General features: G+C 59.1%; 6 protein-coding genes across 6 annotated transcripts; 5 read left to right on the top strand and 1 right to left on the bottom strand.

Annotated features, from left to right (window-relative positions):
- Window positions 1-239: 239 nt before the first annotated feature.
- SLS55_006766 (uncharacterized protein) lies at window positions 240-608 on the top strand (the record flags this gene model as incomplete). The annotated part of the gene is made up of 1 exon (XM_066778195.1): window positions 240-608. The coding sequence occupies one exon, from the start codon at window positions 240-242 to the stop codon at window positions 606-608; it is 369 nt and encodes a 122-aa protein (XP_066632290.1).
- Window positions 609-3,301: 2,693 nt separating this feature from the next.
- Window positions 3,302-3,599, top strand: SLS55_006765 (uncharacterized protein; the record flags this gene model as incomplete). Its single annotated transcript, XM_066778194.1, has 2 exons — window positions 3,302-3,424; window positions 3,474-3,599. The coding sequence occupies 2 exons, from the start codon at window positions 3,302-3,304 to the stop codon at window positions 3,597-3,599; spliced, it is 249 nt and encodes an 82-aa protein (XP_066632289.1).
- A 147-nt stretch (window positions 3,600-3,746) lies between these two features.
- SLS55_006764 (uncharacterized protein) lies at window positions 3,747-5,231 on the top strand (the record flags this gene model as incomplete). The annotated part of the gene is made up of 2 exons (XM_066778193.1): window positions 3,747-4,107; window positions 4,189-5,231. 2 exons carry the CDS (start codon window positions 3,747-3,749, stop codon window positions 5,229-5,231), a joined length of 1,404 nt encoding a protein of 467 aa, XP_066632288.1.
- Window positions 5,232-5,621: 390 nt separating this feature from the next.
- Window positions 5,622-9,619, bottom strand: NEO1 (putative aminophospholipid-translocase; the record flags this gene model as incomplete). Its single annotated transcript, XM_066778192.1, has 3 exons — window positions 5,622-6,655; window positions 6,704-7,654; window positions 7,705-9,619. 3 exons carry the CDS (start codon window positions 9,617-9,619, stop codon window positions 5,622-5,624), a joined length of 3,900 nt encoding a protein of 1,299 aa, XP_066632287.1.
- A 633-nt stretch (window positions 9,620-10,252) lies between these two features.
- On the top strand, window positions 10,253-16,808 carry SEC16 (vesicle coat component; the record flags this gene model as incomplete). Its single annotated transcript, XM_066778191.1, has 2 exons — window positions 10,253-16,073; window positions 16,147-16,808. The coding sequence occupies 2 exons, from the start codon at window positions 10,253-10,255 to the stop codon at window positions 16,806-16,808; spliced, it is 6,483 nt and encodes a 2,160-aa protein (XP_066632286.1).
- A 3,511-nt stretch (window positions 16,809-20,319) lies between these two features.
- On the top strand, window positions 20,320-21,393 carry PUP2 (proteasome component pup2; the record flags this gene model as incomplete). Its single annotated transcript, XM_066778190.1, has 4 exons — window positions 20,320-20,344; window positions 20,394-20,557; window positions 20,632-20,975; window positions 21,117-21,393. 4 exons carry the CDS (start codon window positions 20,320-20,322, stop codon window positions 21,391-21,393), a joined length of 810 nt encoding a protein of 269 aa, XP_066632285.1.
- Between the last annotated feature and the right edge of the window lie 268 nt (window positions 21,394-21,661).

Below are 21,661 nucleotides of genomic sequence, written 5' to 3'. Positions count from 1 at the left end.
CACACGGGATACATTCACCGCCTGAGGCTGTCTCATGATGATAATACTGACTGTGACAATTGCAGGCCGCCGCTCTCACGCACCGCGTGCTTCGACTTCCCAATGCGGCATCTCCGCAACAGACGTACCCAGCGATATCTCTCCAACCCCGGTCGACGCTCCCCGCATTTTGCAGCCGAGCGCATCCGCCAACAGATATATTCTCTTCTGACATCAGCTTCACTCAACACTCTCCAACGATGGTCAATCTCAACCTCTCGACCACGGTGCTGCTCCCGGCGCTCCTGGCGGCCGGAGCAACCACGACCATGGTCTTCAGCGCCAACAACGGCATGTTCGCCAAAATCACCGACATGGTCGACGACCCCACCATCACCACCATGCCCGGCACCGACGGCGCCGTACCTCTCACGCGCGAGTGGACCGGCATGGCCGCCTTCGACCGGCAGTTCACCGTGCTGCTCATCTTCTTCTGGCAGCTGCTGGACGGCCGCCATCCGGCCGGCTCGCTGCAGGCCGCCCACTTCTTCGGCCAGATGGGCGCGTACTGGACGCTGATGCAGCTGGAAGCGAAGCGCGAGGGCAACAAACGGCGCATCATCGCGTAGTAAGCGCTCCAGCCACGCCTTGTTATTTCAATAGCTGATAACTCATCAGCACCACGCTCATCGGCCTCGTCTACCAAAACCTGTCCGTCGCCATCACCATCCCGCTCTGGTGCCTCGCCCACCTCCTCACCCTCCCCGCGCGGCCCACGTCCACCACCCTCACCGCCGCCCTCTCCATCGACCCCGTCGAGGCGCGCATCCTCCCGTGGGCCATGACGCTCGGCTACATCCTGCCGACCGTCGCCATGGCCGTGCCACCCCACGCCCTCGCCCTCGCCGGCCTCCCCGCGCAGACGCAGCACTACCTCGCCACGGCGTGGCAAGTGTTCCCTCTCTGGATCTCCCTCTCCAGCGCATTGATCCTGCGTCCCATCTTCACCACCACGACGACGACGACGAAACCAACAACAACCACCACCGCACGGTGCCACCTCTTCGCCCTCCTCCTCGCCACCATCCCGCACGCCGCCACCCTCGCCCTCTCCTCAGCCGCCTCCTTCTTCCCGTCCCTCTTCCACTCCCCCGCCTCCCTCCACCCCACCGCCGTCTACCTGCCTCGGTACTCTTCCCCCGGCGCCGCTGCACCCGTCCCGCTCGCCACGGGCGTGCACCGATTTCTGCAGTGGGACGAAGCCGTTAGTAGCGTTGCGAGCGTCGTGTGGGCGGCGACGGTGTACCTGCGGGACACGCGGACGAAGGGGGGCGAAAGGTGGGGGCTGTGCGGCGTGCTGGCAAGGGCGGTGGGGTGGAGCGTCGTGGGGGGCCCGGCGGCGGCGGCGGTGGTGCTGGGGTGGGGGAGGGATGAGGTCGTGTTTGGTGGTGGTGATGATGCGGCGGCGGGGAAGAAGAAGAAGAATCTGTGAGGAATTCCTTTTTTTTTTTTCTCTTTGTGCACGCGAGCGAGCGAGCTCTTTCTGTTTGCGGTGGCGTGGTGGATGTTGGAGAGGGAGAGAGAGAGAGAGAGAGAGAGAGAGAGAAAAGAAACGAGGTTTGCTAATTGTTGCGGAGGCAGTGGTAGTAGCAATAGGACGGATGGCAGTGGGACGGCTGATTCGGGCATCGAGGAGTACTTCCTGCTCGATATGATGAAGTACATCAAGCCGGAAATTGAGGTTTGAAACCTCTCTTCGCCTGAGAAGCGAGCGGTCGGTCGTTCCGCGGCGTCCATTCTCCTCTCTGGACGCAATTACCACGGGTCAGACCATACGTAATTTCTTCCCGAAGATGAAAAAGAAAAAATCATCGCGCCGGGCTGGCTGATGCTGTCTTCTCCCAACCGGGCGGCTAACACAACGATTTTGTTTCATTTTTTCTTTTTTTGGCAAAGTACGTATTAACTTGAAGTCGTATCGTCCTGTTGCACGCTTCACGCAGAAAATTCCGCCAGGTAGGAAAGAAGTGGTACGCACCAACCAGAGCCGCGGACAGCCATCAGCCCCATCTTCCGGTGTACCCTCATGAGCCCGCCGTCTTGCTACCCGAAATATCGGTGCCACTGCTCCTTGGCGTAGCTGCGATTGGCGCACTCTACAAATCCAAGCATACGAGATATACTGGTGGCAAGGACGACACTGACGCAGCGATTGCGGGATGAAAACAGGGAGGCCTCGAGCAACTGAGCAGCAAGCGTACAGTCGGCATGCCAGCGCTCCAGTCGTCGCTGTTAGCGAACGCTGCCATCTCCACCGCCTGCAGATACGTCGAGCTCGCTTCAGACAATAATGCAAGCGCTCAACATACTAACGTCGATGGGTCTTGGCGAGGCTATGCCGGTCCCCGAAGCACTGGCTGGAGATGGCAAGGCAGCTGGCCTACTCAGTCCGCAGAGCCGGGATATCCAAATCGGAGGACGCCATGCCCTCGAACTTGGCTTGGGAGGCCATGGCGACCATCCCGGCAAGATATCCCGCCTTCGGGCAACCTCGTCCTCATCCACAGCCTCGTCCAGCAAATCGCCCGTCGAAAAGCAAGCCTTCAGTATGCGCGACTCACTCCTCCTCTTTCTCCCCCCTCCCTCGCCTCCCTCGACACATATAGAGGTCCTTGGTATACCTGTACTTGTTACTTACCTTGTTAACTGTTGCAATCCAGTGGGGGGTGAGGTCATTGTATTGCTCAGATGGAACATTGCTCAGTTCTTGCGTAAGTCTCTTCGTGCTACCGAGTTTGTGGCTAGAGTAAATCAGTGAGTGCTGTTCCAGAGAAGCGGCGGACGTCCCCGAGGCGGCCCCACATGAACAGATTGTCTGGGCTGGCATCAGCCTACGATAGCGGTACGAGCAATGCACGGAAGAATCCATCCAGCCGACGCAAGGGGAAGAGGGAAGCCACCACCGGGGCGGAGACGAGCGGAAAGCGCGATATTAATGTCATTGGGCGACGCAAGCTTTTGCCGAAGCTTGATCGGCTGCCACGACCTGCCTGTTTGGGGCTAGCGGTTCCTGAATCCTGACTCTCCGCTGCTTATCGCGGGGCTGCACGCAATCGGGTGCCACACCGCGCTACGCCGCGCAACACGGCTCGCAATTTGGACGACGACGTCGGCGGAGAAGGACGCTGACGCGTTGACTCGCCTCTGCCGTATTTATTTAACAACCGCCAGGCCCCATCATGGCTTCCCTTCCAGCGCTCTCCCCTCGCGCCGCCGCCTTCGCTCCGACTCCTCGCCCTCCTCCGCCGTGGTCGAAGCGACAATGCCGTCAGTCTTCACTACCATTGCCGTCGCGGCAACAGCCGTGTCCGCCCAGTTCGTGACGGCGCCGACGAACCTGACGCTCAAGAAGGGCGCCGCTGGTGTCAATGTGCGGTACAAGGAGGTGCGTTTTACTGTCGAATGACGAGATTTGTCTGACTCGGTTGAAACAGGTTCCCACGGGCATCTGCGAGACGGATCCTGACGTCAAGAGTTTCTCGGGCTACGCCGACGTGGCCGAGGACCAGCACATCTTCTGGTATGTGTGGCACTTGGAGCTGGCGAGGTTCGATGGCTGATTTGCAGGTGGTTCTTCGAGGCGCGCAACCAGGACCCGACGACGGCCCCGCTGACCGTGTGGATCAATGGAGGTATGCTCTTTCCCCCCGCGAATCCACAAGACGACGGGCGATTGACGGCTGCATGCAGGCCCCGGAAGCTCGTCCATGATCGGCCTCTTCCAGGAACTCGGCCCCTGCGGCATTGATATCGACGGCAACGTCTACAACAACCCGTACTCGTGGAGCAACGCCAGCAACATGCTCTTCATCGACCAACCCACCCAAGTCGGCTTCTCCTACTCGATCCCCGTGCCCGCCTACACGTCGGACCAGGGCGACATCGTCACCCTGCCCAACGCCACCTGCCCCGACTACGCCTCCGACTGCGGCACCTATTCGTACCCGAACCTGACCCTGACGGCCAACTCGACCGACAATGCCGCCCCCAACTTCTGGAAGACACTCCAGGGCTTCATGGGCGCCTTCCCGGAGTACTCGCAGAACGGATTCCACTTCACCACCGAGAGTTACGGCGGCCACTACGCCCCTGTGTTTAGCGGCAAGTGCGTCAGAACCAAGGAGAAAACGACCCACTAACATGCACTAGAGTACATCGAGCAGCAAAACGCCAAAAACATCACCGACGCCATCACCATCGACCTGCAATCCATCCTGATCGGCAACGGCTGGTTCGACCCGCTGATCCAATACCAAGCCTACTACAACTTCTCCATCTCCCCGGGCCACACGTACGACTACAACCCCTTCAACGCCACCGTCGCCGACATGTGGTACAACAACCTCTACGGCGCGGGCAACTGCTACGACCAAACCGTCGCCTGCTACGCCTCGGGCCTCGACGAGGTCTGCGCCGCCGCCGACACCTTCTGCTACCAGGAAGTCGAGAACCTGTACGACATGTACTCGGGGCGCGACGAATACGACTTCCGCGAGCTGACGCCGGACCCGTTCCCCTACTCCTTCTACGTCGACTACCTCAACACGCCCGCGGTGCAATCCGCCATCGGCGCCCACGTCAACTTCTCCGAGTCCAACAACGCCGTCGGCACCGCCTTCTCGTCGACCGGCGACGACGACCGCCGCATGAACACCGTCGAAGACGTGCGGTCCCTCCTCGCCCGCAACGTCAGCGTGACATTGTACTTCGGCGACGCCGACTACAACTGCAACTGGCTGGGCGGCCAGGCCGTCGCCGACCTCATCGCCGCCGACGGCTACGCCGCCGCGGGTTTCGCCGACGTCCAGACGAGCGACGGCGTCGCCCACGGCCAGGTGCGCCAGGCGGCGAACTTCGCGTTCGTGCGTATATACGAGAGCGGCCACGAGGTCCCGTTTTACCAGCCCCTCGCCGCGCTGGAGATGTTCGAGCGCGCGCTGGCGGGCGTGGATCTCGCGACGGGCAAGGAGGAGGTGGGGAAGGGGTATGTGACGGTGGGGACGCCGACGAGCGAGTATCGGGAGGGGGGTAAGACGGTGCAGTTGGAGGTTTTGCCGAGCGATGCGACGTACAATACGACCCTGAATGCGCCGGATCCGGTGGCGAATGGGACGGATGGGACGGAGGGAAAGAGGATGTTGATGAGGAGGGGAAAGGGGAGGGAGAGGTTGTTTAAGCCGAGGTTTGGTTGATGTATTGGTAGAGAAGTGTAGCGGCTGAGGCGTGCTAGGAAGCAGTCGCTAGCCAGTCAGCTGTTTTTAATTATGATGATTCACCCTCGTCTCTTGTTGGTTGACTGTGACAATTGTAGGCCGCCACTCTCACGCACCGCGTGCTTCACCGTGGACGGAAGCGTGTAGGTATATACGTGTTCGTGCTTCAAGTCGGTCGGACAAGAGGCTCGGTTGCGTGGAGGGCTGGCTCTGTCTGTCGAAGTCACTGAGTATCACAGCATGCGGACCCCGCACCGAAGCGAAAAAGAAGAAGGATAATAATAATGACATTCTCGCATATCCAGAAAGAAACAAGACAAAAAAAAAAAAAGACACACTCTATCTCTACTCCCCCCCATCACCACCACACTACACCGCCTGCACCTTGCGATAGCTCGGCGGCCGTATCGTCCTGCCGATGATCTTGCCGGCATACGGCGGCACGAGGGCGATGGCCAAGATGGCGGCGGCGCGCCACAGGAAGGCGACACTAACAACGAAGCGCAGGTCGAAGTAGTCGCCGAGGAAGGGGATGGAGCCGAAGTAGAGGGCGGCGGTGCCGAGGATGGTAAAGATCATGACGGGGTGCCACGTCGTGATCTCGGCCGCGACCATGGCCAGCTCGTTGAGCACGAGCACCGTGAACGACACGGCCACCATCTTGGCGAAATCCTCGGTGCCCACCAGGATCTGGCTGAGCCCCTGGATCATGCTGCCCTGGTAGATGGACACGAACACCCAGATGAAAAAGGTGCGGTACGACAGCGACCGCCCCGTCGTCAGCTCCTTGTACAGCTCCGGGTACAGGTTCGCCAGCGACTCGTCCACGTCGCGGTCCAGCACCAGCGAGAAGACGGGCGCCATCGTGTACAGCGTCGCGTAGCCCACCAGCAGCCAGTCGCGGTACAGCGCGATCGGCTCGAACTTGCTGGCGATGCTGTAGATGGTCTGGCACACGCTGATGATCAGCCCGCGGTGGATGACGAACTGCGCCAGCTTGGCCGACCGCTTGTAGCTGTTGCGCCCGTGCCACACGAGGAGCTTGGTGAGGTAGCAGAACTGCTCGATCGAGAAGTCGGCCGCCAGACTCGCTTGCCTGCCTTCCTTGCCGACGATGCCCACGCCGACATCCGCCGCCTGGATCATCGAAACATCGTTACCGCCGTCTCCAATGCAGCAAATGCGCTTCTTGGTGTAAGCCCGGATGAGCTTGGCCACGTCGGCTTTCTGCGTTGGAGAACATCTACAGGCTACAACCGTGGGCAAGCGGACCGCCACAGAAATGAAGTCGTCCCGGTAGTGGGTAAGCATCAAAGCCAGAGATTCACCGTCGATGAGCAAGCACGCATCTGGCTTTCCGCGGAGGAAGTTGAGCGAGTCATTTGCGAGGTCTTTCCGTTTTACTGTGTTCTGTCAGTATGGATCAAGGCGGAATCAGGGATTTCACTCACGCTTTGCGATCGTGTGGATGTATTGGCCACGAGCGACAAGCTTGGAGCTGACTGCAACACAGCGTGCGGTTTCGACTTTATCTCCGGTCAACATCCAAATCTTGATCCCGGCGTTGCGAAGGAGCTCCAATGATGGCTTGACATCGCGTTGTAGCTTGTCTTCGACACCAGTGACACCAAGCAATTCAAGGTCGTTCTCGAGGAAGTTCTTGACCACGTCGGCCATGGCAGAATCGCGGCCGTGCAAGGAAAGAGATGCGTCCGAAAATTGCCGGCTGAAGGAATCATACTGTTGGGGGGAAAGCTTCTTGCGACCAACCACCAGCGTGCGTAGACCTTCTCGGGCCATGTTGGCGGTTTCTTCGTCCAGCCAGTCGTTTGCAGCCACAATGGACGTCATGACGGTGTCGGCACCCTTTTGATAGAACCAGATCTCCCCGTTGTCCATAGGGCTTGTCTCAGTTCCTTGGAAGAACTTCACAACGATACCCATGCGCTTTCCTTCCGACGTGAACGGGAAGACATTGAGGATCTGTACCCTGACGACGGTGCGGCCCGTCTCAACCGACTCCAGGGTGATGCTGTGACGATCGCGTTGAAGAAGGCGAAGCCCGACATTTTCTGTCCATTTCACAATGGCAATCTCATCCGGGGAAGATGCCTGGTAGGCAGTGACTACTTCGCCATTGACCTCCTCGGTGGTCGGGGTGACATTATGACAGAGCGCCAGAGCAAGGACGACATCACGGACGCGGGAGCCGATTTCTCTTCTGGTCCTCGTGGCAGACGTGGCCGGAACGGTGTATGTTGACGATGGCGTTATAAGGACAGAAGCGTTGGACCCTTCCGTAGGCGGGACAGAAAACGCTTGTTGGACGTACGTGGTGACCTCATCCATAGCCTCGTTGGCATACGAAACAGTACCGACGTGGATTTTCTTCATCTCCATTTCTACGTGAAAGTTAGCATTGTGAGACCAGGCCATAGCGGCCACCGCTTACCATTCTGGGTGAGAGTTCCCGTCTTGTCGCTTAAGAGGTATTCAACCCGTCCAAGATCCTCAGGGATAGTGCTAGTCCGCACAATTGTTCCAGGGATGCCCTGATCCTTTTCGATAAACCTGGCGTAGACCGATTTGCCCATGTCGAGATTGACACGAAGACTGATGGGGACGATGGTGGAGAAAAGGATCAGGAAACGCATAACTGAGACGTACCAGGGACGGCCGGTCTCAGCGTCGAATCCCTTCAGAGCAACCAAGATGAACGACAAGGCCAAAGTGAGGAAGCATAGGATCTTTGTGAGAGAGTTGATCTCCAATTCCAGAAGACCGACCTTGGATCTGGAAGCGGACGTGGACAGAGCTTGACGAGTTTCCGGGCCAGTGTAGACAACGACACCAAGGACTGTGGAGCTGGAAGCGAGAACCGTGTTCGCCCAGGCCGTATTGTCAATGGTAAGAGGAGCAGACTTTGTGCTATCCGACGTCGACTGCTCGTCAACGTGAGGGTCGTATCCGCTCCTTTCTTTTGGCAACAGCTCGACAGTGCCAATAAAGTCGTTGACCTTCTTGTCCGGCTTCCCTGCCACAATGCGTAAACGGGTGAATTCGCGGGCATCCAACGATTGGGTGAGAGACGAAGCAATCCTCAGCTTCCAGTCCGTTTCTCCGTCAAGCTGATCGGTCCTGATAAAAGCCTCTCCTGAGGAATCACTGCTAGAAGAGCTGGCCTGAGCATCCTGTTGCGCAGACGCAGCACCGTCGCCATCGGTGTCGATCAAGTTTTGCTGAGGAGACACCGGAGGCTCAGGCTCAGGGCCTGTGGGCTCCAGAACCGCATTGTCGCTGACGTAGGACGCCAGAATGACCAGATCGGCAGGCACACGCTGATCCTTGCCCAGTTTCAAAATATCGCCAACCTTCAGATCTTTGGAAGGTTTGCTGATCTCGGAAACGGATGCTGTCGGCCTGCCAATTCCACTGAGACTTCCCTCATCAGACACGCCACTGGACCTGTTTGACCTGCTCTTTCTCCTGAGTCTATTCCTCCGTGGCCCAACGACAGACGACTTCCCCGGACCGGCGCTGGGATCATCGAAGCGCAGCACAGTGTAGGGCTCGGAGTTGGCCTCGGCATCGCGGCGTCGGCGTTGGATGTCGTCCGAGGCCTCTTTGCCGAGGGTGATGCTAATGACGAAGGCTAGAGGAGCAATGTAGGTCGAAAGGTAGCCAATGCGTAGGGCGGGAATAACCTGCGACAGGGCAACGAGCAAGAAGTACATGTTGAAGAAATATGAGAATTCGTTGTACAGGGTTCGTGGAAGGAAGCTCCATGGGGTATATTTGGCATTGGAAACAGCATTTGCAGGGAATTTGGACGTCTGAAGCTGGCCGACGGCGACAGTGCGGTTGGACGAAGGGTCGTGGTCGTCTGCCTCGGCGTCGGCGGCGTAGGGCTCAGGAGGGGTTGGCGGGCGGCCGCCGGACATGAAGCTGGGGAGGCGCACGTGGGACTTCAATCTCGCCATGCGGCCTTGAGGCTTCTCTCGCCGGGCGGGCGAGCCGCCAGGCAGCAGAGGAGCATCGTCGTCGCCGATGGTGCCAATGCTGTCGTGGTGCGAATGGCGGCGCTTGGCGGCGTCGTCGTCGTCGTCGACAAGGCCACGTAGCGACTCGGCATCGGCGTCATTGTGGCGCATGTGACTGTTGCCTCGCAAGCGGCCAACGCGCAGGTTGCGGAGAGGGATGCGGGCACCTAGCTCGTGGAGCGGCCGGCGCTCGTGGGAGGAGGGGTGCGGCGGGTCGGAGGCGGAGTCGTGGGCGGAGCTGATGGGGTCGAGCAGCTCGAGGTCTTCGTCGCTATCGTCGGGCGAGGGCGGGGCATTCTGGTGGTGATATTCGTGAGGAGCGGACATGGTGGTGCTGCATCGGGCGGTGTGCGCGGACAAGGCAAGCTGGCGAAGCTGCCGGCTTAGGCGGGTGCTCGGCGATCGGCGGGACGGCGAGGCAGCGCGAGGCTCGGGGACGGCTGCGAGGGGGGGTCGCTCGAGTGCTGGAGGCGCGCAGGGCGCTCGCTCTCTTCAGTGCAGCTTGCGGGTGTGGTGGAGTGGAAGGCAGCATGGGTTCGCAATGCTTAGGGTGTCGACTTGGGCGCGTCAGCCACAGTGTGGCGGCGCAGGGATGCGTACGCTCAGGCGGTGCAGGGTGAGTGCAGGGTACAGGCACCCTTGGCGCGCGGCGATTCACCCACGGTCCGCCGGCGCCGGTTTACTTGGCCTGATCTCAAGCCTCAACACCAGCATGCCCGCCACGCTGCGGCTCTCTGCATTGTCCCGTTTGTCTGTGGTGCGTCCTGCCTAGCTCCTGCCGCCCGCGTCGCCCGCCGCGACCCGTTTGCCGCCGCCTTTGCGCCTCCTTGTAAAGGTGCGCGCCCCAATCGCCGGCCCTTCTTCCTCGGAGCGCCGCATGCGCCCTCCGCCGTCATTGGTGCCGTGTGCTGACCGCGCGGCGCAGTATTCCGCATGCTCTCTGTAGATTAATTAGCCATAATGGACGACTCCCCCGCCGCATCTCCGCCCGCGAAGGCTCCCGACGACGATCAAAGCGCGTCGTGGAATCCCGCGCTGCGCCCAGACTCCGCTCACGCCCCTGCGCCAACCTCCACCACCACCACCCACGACAGCCCTCAGATCGACTCCAGTGCGCACATGGCCGACGTCGACCCTCCCTTCGACTCCCCGCCCCCGCGGACCTCCGAGGACCGCCATCCCCTCAACGATGACGAGAGGCCGCGCTTTGTGTTCGACGAAGAAGACGATGACTTCGACGCCTGGCAGAATGACGACGACCATGTCGACCTCGGCCACGATGACGCCGGCTCCAGGACCCCTCTGGCCACCGAGCGTTCTGCCACCCCGCAACCGCCTGCTTTAAGTGCCTCCGTCGAAGCCCCTCACGATTCTTACGAGCCTTACGATGCCGGTTCGAATGCAGCCGAAGCGACGTCCATACCGCCTGTTGAGCAACCCGCATCCGCATCCGAGCCTACGATAGAAACCCTGTCCGTCGAGCACCCCGCTTCTGTACCGGATACCACAACCGAATCCACGCCCATTGAGCAGTCTGCACCTATACTTGAAGCTGTGACGGAACCCACACCTGCCGACCAGGCTGTACCTGAAGCGGAGCCTACAATAGATCCTACAGCTGCCGAGCAGCCTGCAGCTGAAACAGAGCTTTCTCCGGCACCCGCGGAAGAGGCCCAACTCACACCGACGATAGAACACGAACAGCCCGACATCGAGACAATAGACACCGAAGCGCTGCATGAGACAAATCCCCCCGCAGAGACGCCGGCGGAGTACACCCAGGAACAGAACTATGAGCATCAGGGCGAGACGACAACACTGGAAGAAGCCGTGCAGGAGAGTGCTCAAGTCCCATTGGCCAACGACGCCGCTTCTCCCGCCTTGGAATGGGGCGCATCAGACAGCACTTTCGATCTGGGATCGCAACAAACTGCTGCTATCGCCGAAGTGCACGAGTCAGCGCCTGAGCCCGTGAGTGGACAGATTGCTCAGGCGGAGCCGGAACCTGAACAAGCCGCCAATGTGGATTGGGGTAACGTGGAAGACGATGCTTTCGACCTGGGTGGCCAGAACTCTGCGGAACCCACGGCTGCACCGCAAATTGAGCAGGACTCAAGCTTGAGCCATCCAGGTCATGTTGAAAGTGCATCGACGGCCGTGGACTTGGATTGGGGGACAGCTGGCGACGACGACTTTAGCCTGGGTGCCCAGCAAACAACCACACACGATGAGCCCCAGTCATCATCGGAGCCTCAGCCCGCACCGCAGACAGAGGTAGCATCCGAAAGTGCGCACGTTGAGCAGACGCTGCCTGAAGAGCCGAATGCTGCGGCAACATTGGATTGGGGTGATGCTGCGGATGACAATTTTGACCTGGGAACAGCTGCACCCGTGGAGGAAGCTCCGACAGTGGAGGTGAAGGTGGAGGCGGCAACACCGGCAGAAGAAGCATTCGGAGGTCCGGATCTGGACTGGGGTACAACCGCGGACGATGACTTTGGCTTCAGCGCGGTTACACAGACACAGCCTACGGAGCCGAAAAACGAAGAGACCGATAAGAATGAAGAGGCAGACCTTAGCGCAATGTGGGCCGAAGCTTTGGCGGACGACGACCTTCTCGAGGATCCGTCGGCCACCGAACCATCGGCAACCGAACCCTCGGTGGATCCGTCCGCTTTCTTCCTCGATGATGATGAAGGATTCTTGGACGACACCCCGCTCCCTGCTCAGAATGGCACTGCGGCTGCACCGACTTCTTCTGCGCCCGCGGACAAATATGCTCCAGCAGCAGCCCAGGCCCCTCCGCCGGCCGCCCCGAAGAACCCGTATGCTCCACAAGGGTTGCAGACGACCAATGTCTCTCAACCTGCTCCTGCTCCCGTGCAGCCATCGCCTTACGCCATGTTGAATCAACCGTACCAGCAGCCTCAGAGACCTACCATGTCAAGTTCTGCGCAGAGTTATGCGGACAAGGCAAAGGGCGGTTACGCTTCTCCTTTCGATCTGCCGGACGACATTGTGAAGCAACCGCCAAGGAAGAAGATTGTCCACGCGTCGGTTGTGCCAGCTCCGGGGTCGAGGGCGCCCCCACCAAGGTCCTCCAGCATGTACTCTAATGCATCGTCGCCATCTCTGCCGCCCCCCACTTCGACTTTCCCTCCTTCCCCTATGCCTGTTCAATCCCCGATGACGCCTTCAGGTGGTTTTCCGGGCCAACCCGCCTCGAAACCGCCGAGTCTTAGCTCCAAACCAAGCACCGGTGATTTCTTCGAAGACCTGCCAGTCGTGGCGAAGCCCCGTCCAGCTGGCAGATATACCCCACAGATCAAGGGCCCAACCCCGTCTCCCCCTCCGATGGCAGGTCCACCTCCAAGGCAAGGTTCACAGACCTATGCGCCTCCTCCGATTGTTCCTCCTCCCGTTGGAGCACAGCCGCAAAGGCCGGAATCACAGCCATCTCAAGCATCTCAAGCATATGCGCCTTCAATTGTCCCCCCTCCGGTTGGAGCGCAGCCGCAAAGACCAGGGTCCCAACCTCCCCATTCATCTCAGGCATATGCGCCACCGCCACCGCCCCAGAGGTCGTCTTCTCAGACATACGCGCCTCCAGTAGCTGCACCGGCACCCCCTCAGAGGTCGTCATCCCACACTTACGCACCCCCGGCAGTTGCGCAGCTGCAGGAACCTCAGCGTCTCAACCCCTTCCCAGATCTGCCCCCAACTTCGCAGCCTGCACAAGGACTGGGTGTGTCATCGGCTCCGCCTGCTGCCGCCTCTCGGTACTCACCAGCGCCGCCGACGGCAGCTGCAGCTACTTCAAGGTACTCTCCTGCACCGCCGTCTGCTCCTGCTTCATCCCGGTACTCTCCAGCACCTGCGGCAGTCGCGCCACCAGCGTCGCAGAATCGATACTCTGCCGAGTCTTCTGGGCCGCCGAAGGGCCCGACGCTACCATTTGCCCCACGAACTTCGAGTCCGCTAGCATTCCACAGCACTCCGGATCACGCTATTCAACGACCTTCGTCTTCTGGAAGCCGCCGAGCTTCCCTACAGCCAAGTGTGGCCTCCGGAGACGAACCGCTTGGAAGCCATGGCAGATCGAGTTTGGAGCTTGTGCGGGAAATCCCGGAGAACGAGCAAAAGCCAGCCACCCCACCGCCGCCGAGAAGTGTCCCCGGATCTGCCATCGCTTCTCCCGCTAGGAGAACAACTTCAAACTACACGCCGCAATACCAGCAAATTGTTTCTCCCCCGGCACAAAATCGGGCCCCGCCACCTCGCCGCGCTCAATCGCAGTCTCCCGGCGCCACTATGAAGGGTCCTTTGCTGTCGATGGCTCAAATTGAGCGGCCTGCGTCTACGAATGGAGTGACTCCTCCAAGCGCTACTGCGTCACCGTACACTCCTTTTGCCGCGGGTGCTCCGACTTCCCAACCCGGAGCAGTGCCCCAGCAACGCCGTTCCCGTGCCCTATCTGTCGCTCTGGATTACGTGAAGCCTACAGATGAAACTGCGAACGACCCGCTGGAGAGGTGGAAGGGTGCTCCCATCTTCAACTGGGGCGTCGGTGGAACGATCCTGACAAGTTTCCCCAAGGATATCCCACGTTATGGAACCAACAGCGCCATCCCAATGGTTAAGTGGACCGCCGGTGAAGTCAAGCTGCACAAGGCAAAGGAGTTCTGCCCCCTTTGGGAGCCCGCTGCGAAATTCCCCGGTCCACTCAAGACCAAAAGCCAGAAGAAGCAGGCTCTCAGTTGGTTGCACCAGACGATTGAGACTATGGAGAAAGACTATCAAAGCAAGCTCTTCAATGGCGAACTCCCTGCCGAGACCAGAATCCATTTTGAGGAGAAGATCCTTTTATGGAAGGTCCTGGAGGTGTTTGTCGATCATGATGGCCATCTGGAGGGTTCCGACGCTGTCAACCAAGCCGTCCGGAAAATCCTTTCGACCGGCCATGAGGACGAGCCCCAGTTTTCGAGCCCGGTGGACGTGATGGGATCCGGCTCTGTCAGCACTGCCGAGCCCATTGATCCCAAGTCTGTTGAACAGCTTCGTGCTCATCTTTTCAAAGGCGACCGCGAGAAGGCCGTCTGGGATGCGGCTGACAAGAGGCTTTGGGGTCATGCAATGCTGATCGCCTCGACGCTGAACAAGGACATTTGGAAGCAGGTTGCTCAGGAGTTTGTCCGCCAGGAAGTCCGCAAGGTAGCTGGTGACAACCAATCTTTGGCTGCACTTTACGAAGTATTTGCCGGAAACTGGGAGGAGAGCATCGACGAGCTTGTGCCGGCTTCGGCCCGCGCTGGTTTCCAAATGGTCAGCAAGACCGATCGATCTGGCGCCAACACAAACGTCTTCCAGGGCTTGGATCGCTGGAGAGAGACGCTCCTGCTCATTGTCAATAACAGAAGCGACGGTGATCCGCAGGCACTCTTAGCTTTGGGCAAGCTTTTGGCAGGATATGGCCGTGTCGAAGCGGCCCACATCTGCTACCTTTTTGCCCGCTCTGCTGTCATGCTAGGCGGTGCAGATGATCTCTCCGCCCACGTTGTTCTCATCGGCGCGGACCAGCTCAACCAACGGTCGGAGATTGGCCGGGATATCGAGCCCATCCTCCTGACTGAGATCTTTGAGTTTGCCGTGTCGCTCTCAGCACCCACAGCACCCCCGGCCATTCCTCATCTGCAGGCCTACAAGCTCGCCCATGCTTTCGCACTGTCCGAGTATGGCTACAAGACAGAGGCTCAAGCTTACTGTGATGCAATCACGACTGCAATGAAATCAACCACGCGGTCCTCGCCGTACTACAATGCCTCGCTCGTCCAGGAACTCGACGAGCTCATCAAGCGTCTTTCGGAAGCGCCGAAGGACTCGTCATCTTGGAAGCCGACGATAGGCAAGGTGGGGAGCAGTTTTCTTTCTGGCTTCAACAAGTTCATCGCCGGCGAAGACGATGATGCGGAGTCGACAGGGCCTGGAGGCGCCGACACCAGCCCCTTCGCCAAGGTGTCTGGGGACACTCCGACCGTCAGCAGATCTCCTTCCACTGTCGACATATATGGAACATATTCAGGGGGCAGCGCTCCTTATGCTCCATCCGGCTCGGTCGCTGGCTCCCGGTACGCTCCTGCGTCTGGTGGCTACGCTCCCCGAACTTCTGGCGAGCAGCCGCGTTCTCGCTATGAACCGGTTGCCCAGTCGCCTTATCAACCACAACGGCCTTCGATGGAGTCCGGAGAGCGACCAGACATGCCCATGGATGCCTTGTTCGCCCATCAAGGAACGCCACCATCATCATACAACCCTCCTACCACGCAGTATGCGCCACAGCCAAAGGTTCAAAGTCCATACGCTCCATCGAATGGGTCGGTGCCTGCTGGCTCGCCACTCAACCCTCTCGGAAGCCCGTACACGCCCACCACGTCTGGCTTCCAGTCTCTTGGTGCAACGGTGAACGACGGAAAGCCTGCAAATAGCTATGAGCCCCCGACCGGCAACTTCGGGCCTCCTCTCAACTCGCACGAACCTCCTTCAACTGCTGCAAGCTCATACGAACCTCCGACAAACTCGTACGAACCACCTTCGTACCAACCCTACGAGCCTGAGCCCGAGGCCGCAGAAGAAAAGGAGGAGGAGAAGCCCAAGAAGAAGTCGTTCATGGATGACGATGATGACGACGAGCTGGAGCGTCGTGCCGCTGCTCTCAAGGCGCAGCAGAAAGCCGAAGCCGACCGGATCGCCGACGCGGCTTTCCGCAAGGCCGCCGAAGCCGATGGTAAGTTCGACACAGCCCCAACCTCCCTTTTTCACAACAAGCACCCACTGACCACGACATCCGCATCACACAGCCGCCAAACCCGCCGGACCCAAAAAGACCGGCTCGTGGCTGGGCGGCTGGTTCAAACGCGGCGAAAACGGCGGCGGCGGCATGGGCGGCGGCGACGCCCAGGGAGGCGGCGGCAACAAGCCCATCCGCGCCAAGCTCGGCGAGGAGAACTCGTTCTACTACGACCCGGACCTCAAGAAGTGGGTCAACAAGAAGGCCGGCCCGGCCGACCACTCCCGCCCCGCCGCCACCCCGCCGCCCCCCAAGGGCGGCCCACCAGGTTCCTCCTCCCTCCGCCCCTCCGCCTCCATGGCAAACCTCGCCGGCCCGCCCCAATCCTCCGCCTCCGCCGCCGCCGCCGGCCTCACCCCCCCGCCTCCCGGCCCCCCCGGCGGTCCCATCCGCAGCACCAGCATGCCGCCTCCGATGGCGGCGGCGGCTGGAGCCGCGGCCAGCGCGCCTGGTTCCGGCACCGCGACGCCCGTCCGCACCGGGTCGCCTGCTGTTGGTGGTCCGGGTGCTGGTGCGGGAACGCCCGGTGGACCGCCTAGTCGCCCGCCGACGAGCATGAGCAATGCGAGCAGCATCGACGATTTGCTGGGGGTGCCGGCGCCGCGGAAGGGGCCGGCGGCGAAGAAGAAGGGGAGGGGGGCGGGGAGGTATGTGGATGTTATGGCGAAGTGATTTCTTAGTTTTTTTTTGTTTTGTTTTTTTTTTTTCTTTTTGGTGGGTGGGTGGGTGGGTGGATGGATGGATGGATGGACGAGCAGACGGGCAGACGAATGGAAATGATCAGATGGGAGGGAGGGAGGGACGGAAATGCTACTACTACCACTACTACTGCTGCTGTTACTACTCGAATTCAGTTGGAATATTGGGGAGAGGAGAGGAGAGAGGGGAAGAGGGGGATTGGGATTGGGGACGGGACGGGACTCCGTAATTGCGACGTATGGATGGGATGGGATGAACATGGGGATTGATTGATTGATTGATTGATTGTACGATAGCCCTTTCGATGAAAGTATAGGTTTTCCCTTTTTTATTCCTGTTTTTTTGTTTTTTCCCTGAGAATTGAGAATAGGGTATGGATTTGTAATGATTGGGTCGTCTGTTGGTTTTTGCGTGTGTAGCTTTTCGTGCGAGGTTTTGCTCGGGCTGTTCTGTGGGCGTGGCTTTTGTGTGTCGATGAGGGCTGGGTGATGGATGTAGTTTGAGGTTGTTGTGTGGTTGCTGTAAGAAGTGGTCCCATGCGTGAGTGGATTGATGTCTTCTCTTCAGACTTTGGACGTATTGTTACCCCAACGCATCTCCACGATTACAATGCATGCTCTTGAAGCCCTTCTCGAAAAAGCTCGAGACAATCGTCTGCTCGGTATGACCAAGGGAGGATGATGCATGGAGACATACCTAGTAACTTCCTGGGCGTAAGCGAAGACGCCATGTCCGAATCCTCTGTGGTGTGGATCAACCAAATTCTTTACCGACAGAAACGAGGCTGACTTGCAAGCATATCAGCACCTCTTTCAAACTGGGGATATACGGCGCATCCTGCATGCATGTGGTAATGGCTGTGCTGGCCCCGGATGCTACTGGCCTCTGCTAAAGTCCCGCAAGGCTACAGCGCGTGAGTAACGTCTATGTAGGATTCCAACAAGCATTCACAAGTAAGCGCGCATGCGCCACCGTCCGAAAATGGCAGAGGAGCGGTAGGCGGCACAGCGTTGGGATTTCCCCGTCCCCCTGTTCTGCGGGGTTATATGCAGCCGCGGGAGTGTCTTACTTAAAACGGTAGGGGCCGAATAGACGGTTGCCTCGTGAGCTCTAACGCAGCCTTGTCGCTGTATCAAACAACCAATATTCTGCCATGCCCTCGTGGATTATTGGCTGCCTATTAATGTTTGATAAGCAAGGTAGTAAGGCTGAAATTGAGGCGTGCGCCACGACCCAGTATGGCATGTCGGCAGTGCATCTATTACTCAGCACGGAAATGTTTCTCCATGTAATAGTAACCGGGCAACAGGTGGGCGAAGTCAATCCCTGTCTTAAGGCTCTGCATGCTTCGCGATGAGCAACTGGTGTGCTGTCTTATTGTAGCCTAGAATAGACGCATAGAGTATACATATATAGCTAGCTAGACACCCAAGCCAATGGTCCCGATTCTAGCGTCTTGACTTCATTCTTCAGCTCTATGTTTCACAGCTTTAGAACATGCTACTCCAGCTTATCCGAACTCTCCTCGTCGGTGGTGTATCTGTCCTTGCAGACTCGAATTCATTCTACTTTTCCTCACCCCTCCTCTATGGCTCCTTCCTCACTGTACACGTTAACGACAAGGTCAACGTCACCTGGTTCTCCAACTTGGACCAAGCCGTCCTCCAGCTGTTCTGTGGCATCGGTGAGGGCCATAAAGGCATCTCTAACCTTCTACTTTTGCTTTTCTTCCTGCCTCGTTTTCTAATCGATATGCCATCTTAGTTGATGAAATTTACGGATTAGCAGGCAACGGTCACATCGTGACCGTCGTCAACGCCTCATGGACAAGCCCCTGCCACTGGCGACTGAAGCCACAAAATAGCGAGGATTATTCGTTCAACAGCGGCAGCATCAATCTGTCCAATGTCAACGCAACTCCAGCCAAAACATGGCAGCCCAGTGACGCGTTCGAGACGGTATGCTCTGCGTCCACCACCACCACCACCACGGCTCTAGGCGATAGCAGCAACAAGCAAGCCCTGAGTACCGGGGCAGGTATAGGCGTTGGGATCGTCATCGGGACGGCCTTGTCCGGTCTTGCAGCGGCCGCGTGGTTTTTTGCAATTTGCATCCGACGTCGCCGGCGGCAGCGGCGAGGAGGCGAACGAGGGACGAGATTGGCCCAAGGAGGCGGACCGTTGGATCACGATCACCTCCCGGAGTACTACGGTGGTGGTGGCCAACATGGACGGCAAGCCTCGCATCGGACCCATCAAGAGCTGCACCCCATCGCCATAGCCGAGGTTGACGGCGACAGCAACACGCCGCCCGTCAGACGACAAGACTCCTCCTACTTCGCCGAGATGTCTTCCGATCCTGCGCAGCAACCGAATCTTCCAACGGGACGATGACGAAGATGTGGAAGGTGATGGGGGGTAAAGAGGGCGGTTGGGGACGTGCTGTTTGTTGGTGATGTTGCCGGCTGTTGGATTCTTTCTCTTGATCGCGGCATTGGAGTAATTGCTGCTCTAGGAGCTATAGCAGATGGATACCAACCACTTTATGCTTTGGTGACACTCACCAAAGCATTTCAACATTCCGGTCGACAGACCGGAAAGCGGTTCTCGGTGCTGGCAATGCTCGACAGCACTTCGCCCCAGCACGCGAAAAGAGGCCAGGTATCTGCCTTGGTAGCTGCGGGCGAAGGCGAACTCGGTCAGCCGCATCTCGCCGCGGATGAAGAGGAGGACGGGGGCCATTTGCCGAAGCCTATGATGCAACCGTCCATTTTGAGCGTGTCGAGATATGGCCCGTGCTGCATCAGCAGCCTGGTTATGGTAAGTCCCATGACCCTGATGTCTTTGAGGAGGAGATACTCCAAATTTGGGAATATCAGTCTGTTGTCGTGTATCCCGCTGCCGGTCCAGTAATGCCACCGGTCCGTGGTCTGCGAGGAGTTTCATCAGACGAAAGCTCCAATTTGCGGAACTGCTGTGATTGTTGGCCTATTCTTCCCAAGTAATGATAGCTCTCCGCTGGAAGCAGTTAGCAAGTGCGACCCAAGAGTTGGATCTTTATGTACGGCTGTGCCCCTCTCCGGTGAAGGTCAAGGTGAGCTCCCGCAGGTGTTGGAACGCAGCAACACTGATATGCGGGAGGTGGAGGATTTGAGTCCTCGGGGTCCGGACGCCTAGTATCTGTCGGACGGGCGAAGGAGAATGAGAGGCAGTCAAGATGGAGGAAGTGGTTGGGCAGTTGTAGTCGCTCCACGGTCACGTGCTTAGGCCCTGGCGCCCGGGCCGCCCGCGGGCTTGGCGGGCGGAACTACGCAACGGACAAGTGCCTGGAGCTCCAACACAACAACCTTGAGCCTGACCCTACCTCTCGCCCCATCCCACCCCGCCACCCGCGCCGACGAGTCCCATTTCTCCTTCTTCGAGCTTCCTGCAGCTCGTCCGCCTACCGCACCGCCCGAAATCCGAACCGCAAGCTCTCTCCCACCATGTTCATCGCACGCTCCGAGTACGGTAAGCTTGCAGCCACCCACGGTAGCTCGCGAAACTGCTGCTAACGAAGCCATCGTCCCTCAGATCGGGGTATCAAGTGAGAACACGACCGTCGCCTCTCCCAAGCAAGCTTTCCCGCTGACCACCACCCCAAGCACCTTCTCCCCGGAAGGCCGTCTGTTCCAAGTCGAATACTCGCTCGAGGCCATCAAGCTCGGTTCGACCGCGATAGGCGTAGGTCCCCTCCTCTCCCACCCGCTCGCAGCAGCAGCACGAAAAAGCCTGACGATTGGGATTCCCGCACACAGGTGGCAACGGGCGAGGGCGTGATCCTGGGCGTGGAGAAGCGCGTGACGTCGACGCTGCTGGAGACGTCGTCGGTGGAGAAGATAGTCGAGATCGACCGGCACATCGGGTGCGCCATGAGCGGGCTGCAGGCCGACGCGCGCAGCATGATCGAGCACGCCCGCGTCGAGTCGCAGAACCACGCCTTCCACTACGCCGAGCCGCTGCGCGTCGAGAGCTGCACCCAGGCCATCTGCGACCTCGCCCTGCGCTTCGGCGAGGGCGCCGAGGGCGAGGAGAGCATCATGTCCCGCCCCTTTGGCGTCGCCCTGCTCATCGCCGGCTACGACGAGGACGGCCCGAGCCTGTGAGTCCAGCCAAGTCCCTTCTTCGACATCTTCCCCATAATCCTTCCTTTCCTTTCCCTTTTCTCTCCCCTTACCTTGCCTTGTCTTCCGTGGCCATGTGCAACGTGGCTGCTGCGCTCATTGGCTGACCCATGTCACAGCTACCACGCCGAGCCCTCGGGCACCTTCTACCGCTACGACGCCAAGGCCATAGGATCGGGCTCCGAGGGCGCGCAGGCCGAGCTGCAGAACGAGTTCCACAAGTCGCTGACGCTTCCCGAGGCCGAGGTGTTGGTGCTGAAGACGCTGAAGCAGGTCATGGAGGAGAAGCTGGATTCCAAGAACGTGCAGCTGGCCAGCGTCACCCGCGACCGCGGCTTCCGCATCTACACGGACGACGAGATGGCCGAGGTCGTCGGCAGGTTACCCACCAACTAAAGGGGGGGAGTAAAGAGGGGCAATGCTGCTGCTGCCGCTGCATATGACTGGGCATGATGATGACGGGTTGAAACGGAAGGGAAAGAGTAGTAGCATAAGATTATCGGCAAAGTTAGAAATAGTTCGGGCATGACGAGAAATACGGTCAGTGCATCATCATCTAATGAACATGCTGCTGTTTGCATTGGCCAGGAAAGGCGTATCTCGCGATTCACACAAGGCATGCTTCAATTGCTTGGCGAGAGCACCGGTTCGGACGCGAATGTGA

The sequence above is a fragment of the Diplodia seriata genome, assembly GCF_021436955.1.
Source record: "Diplodia seriata strain FDS-637 chromosome Unknown scaffold_6, whole genome shotgun sequence".
Taxonomy (NCBI): domain Eukaryota; kingdom Fungi; phylum Ascomycota; class Dothideomycetes; order Botryosphaeriales; family Botryosphaeriaceae; genus Diplodia; species Diplodia seriata.
This window is presented reverse-complemented; position numbering and strand designations above follow the sequence as displayed.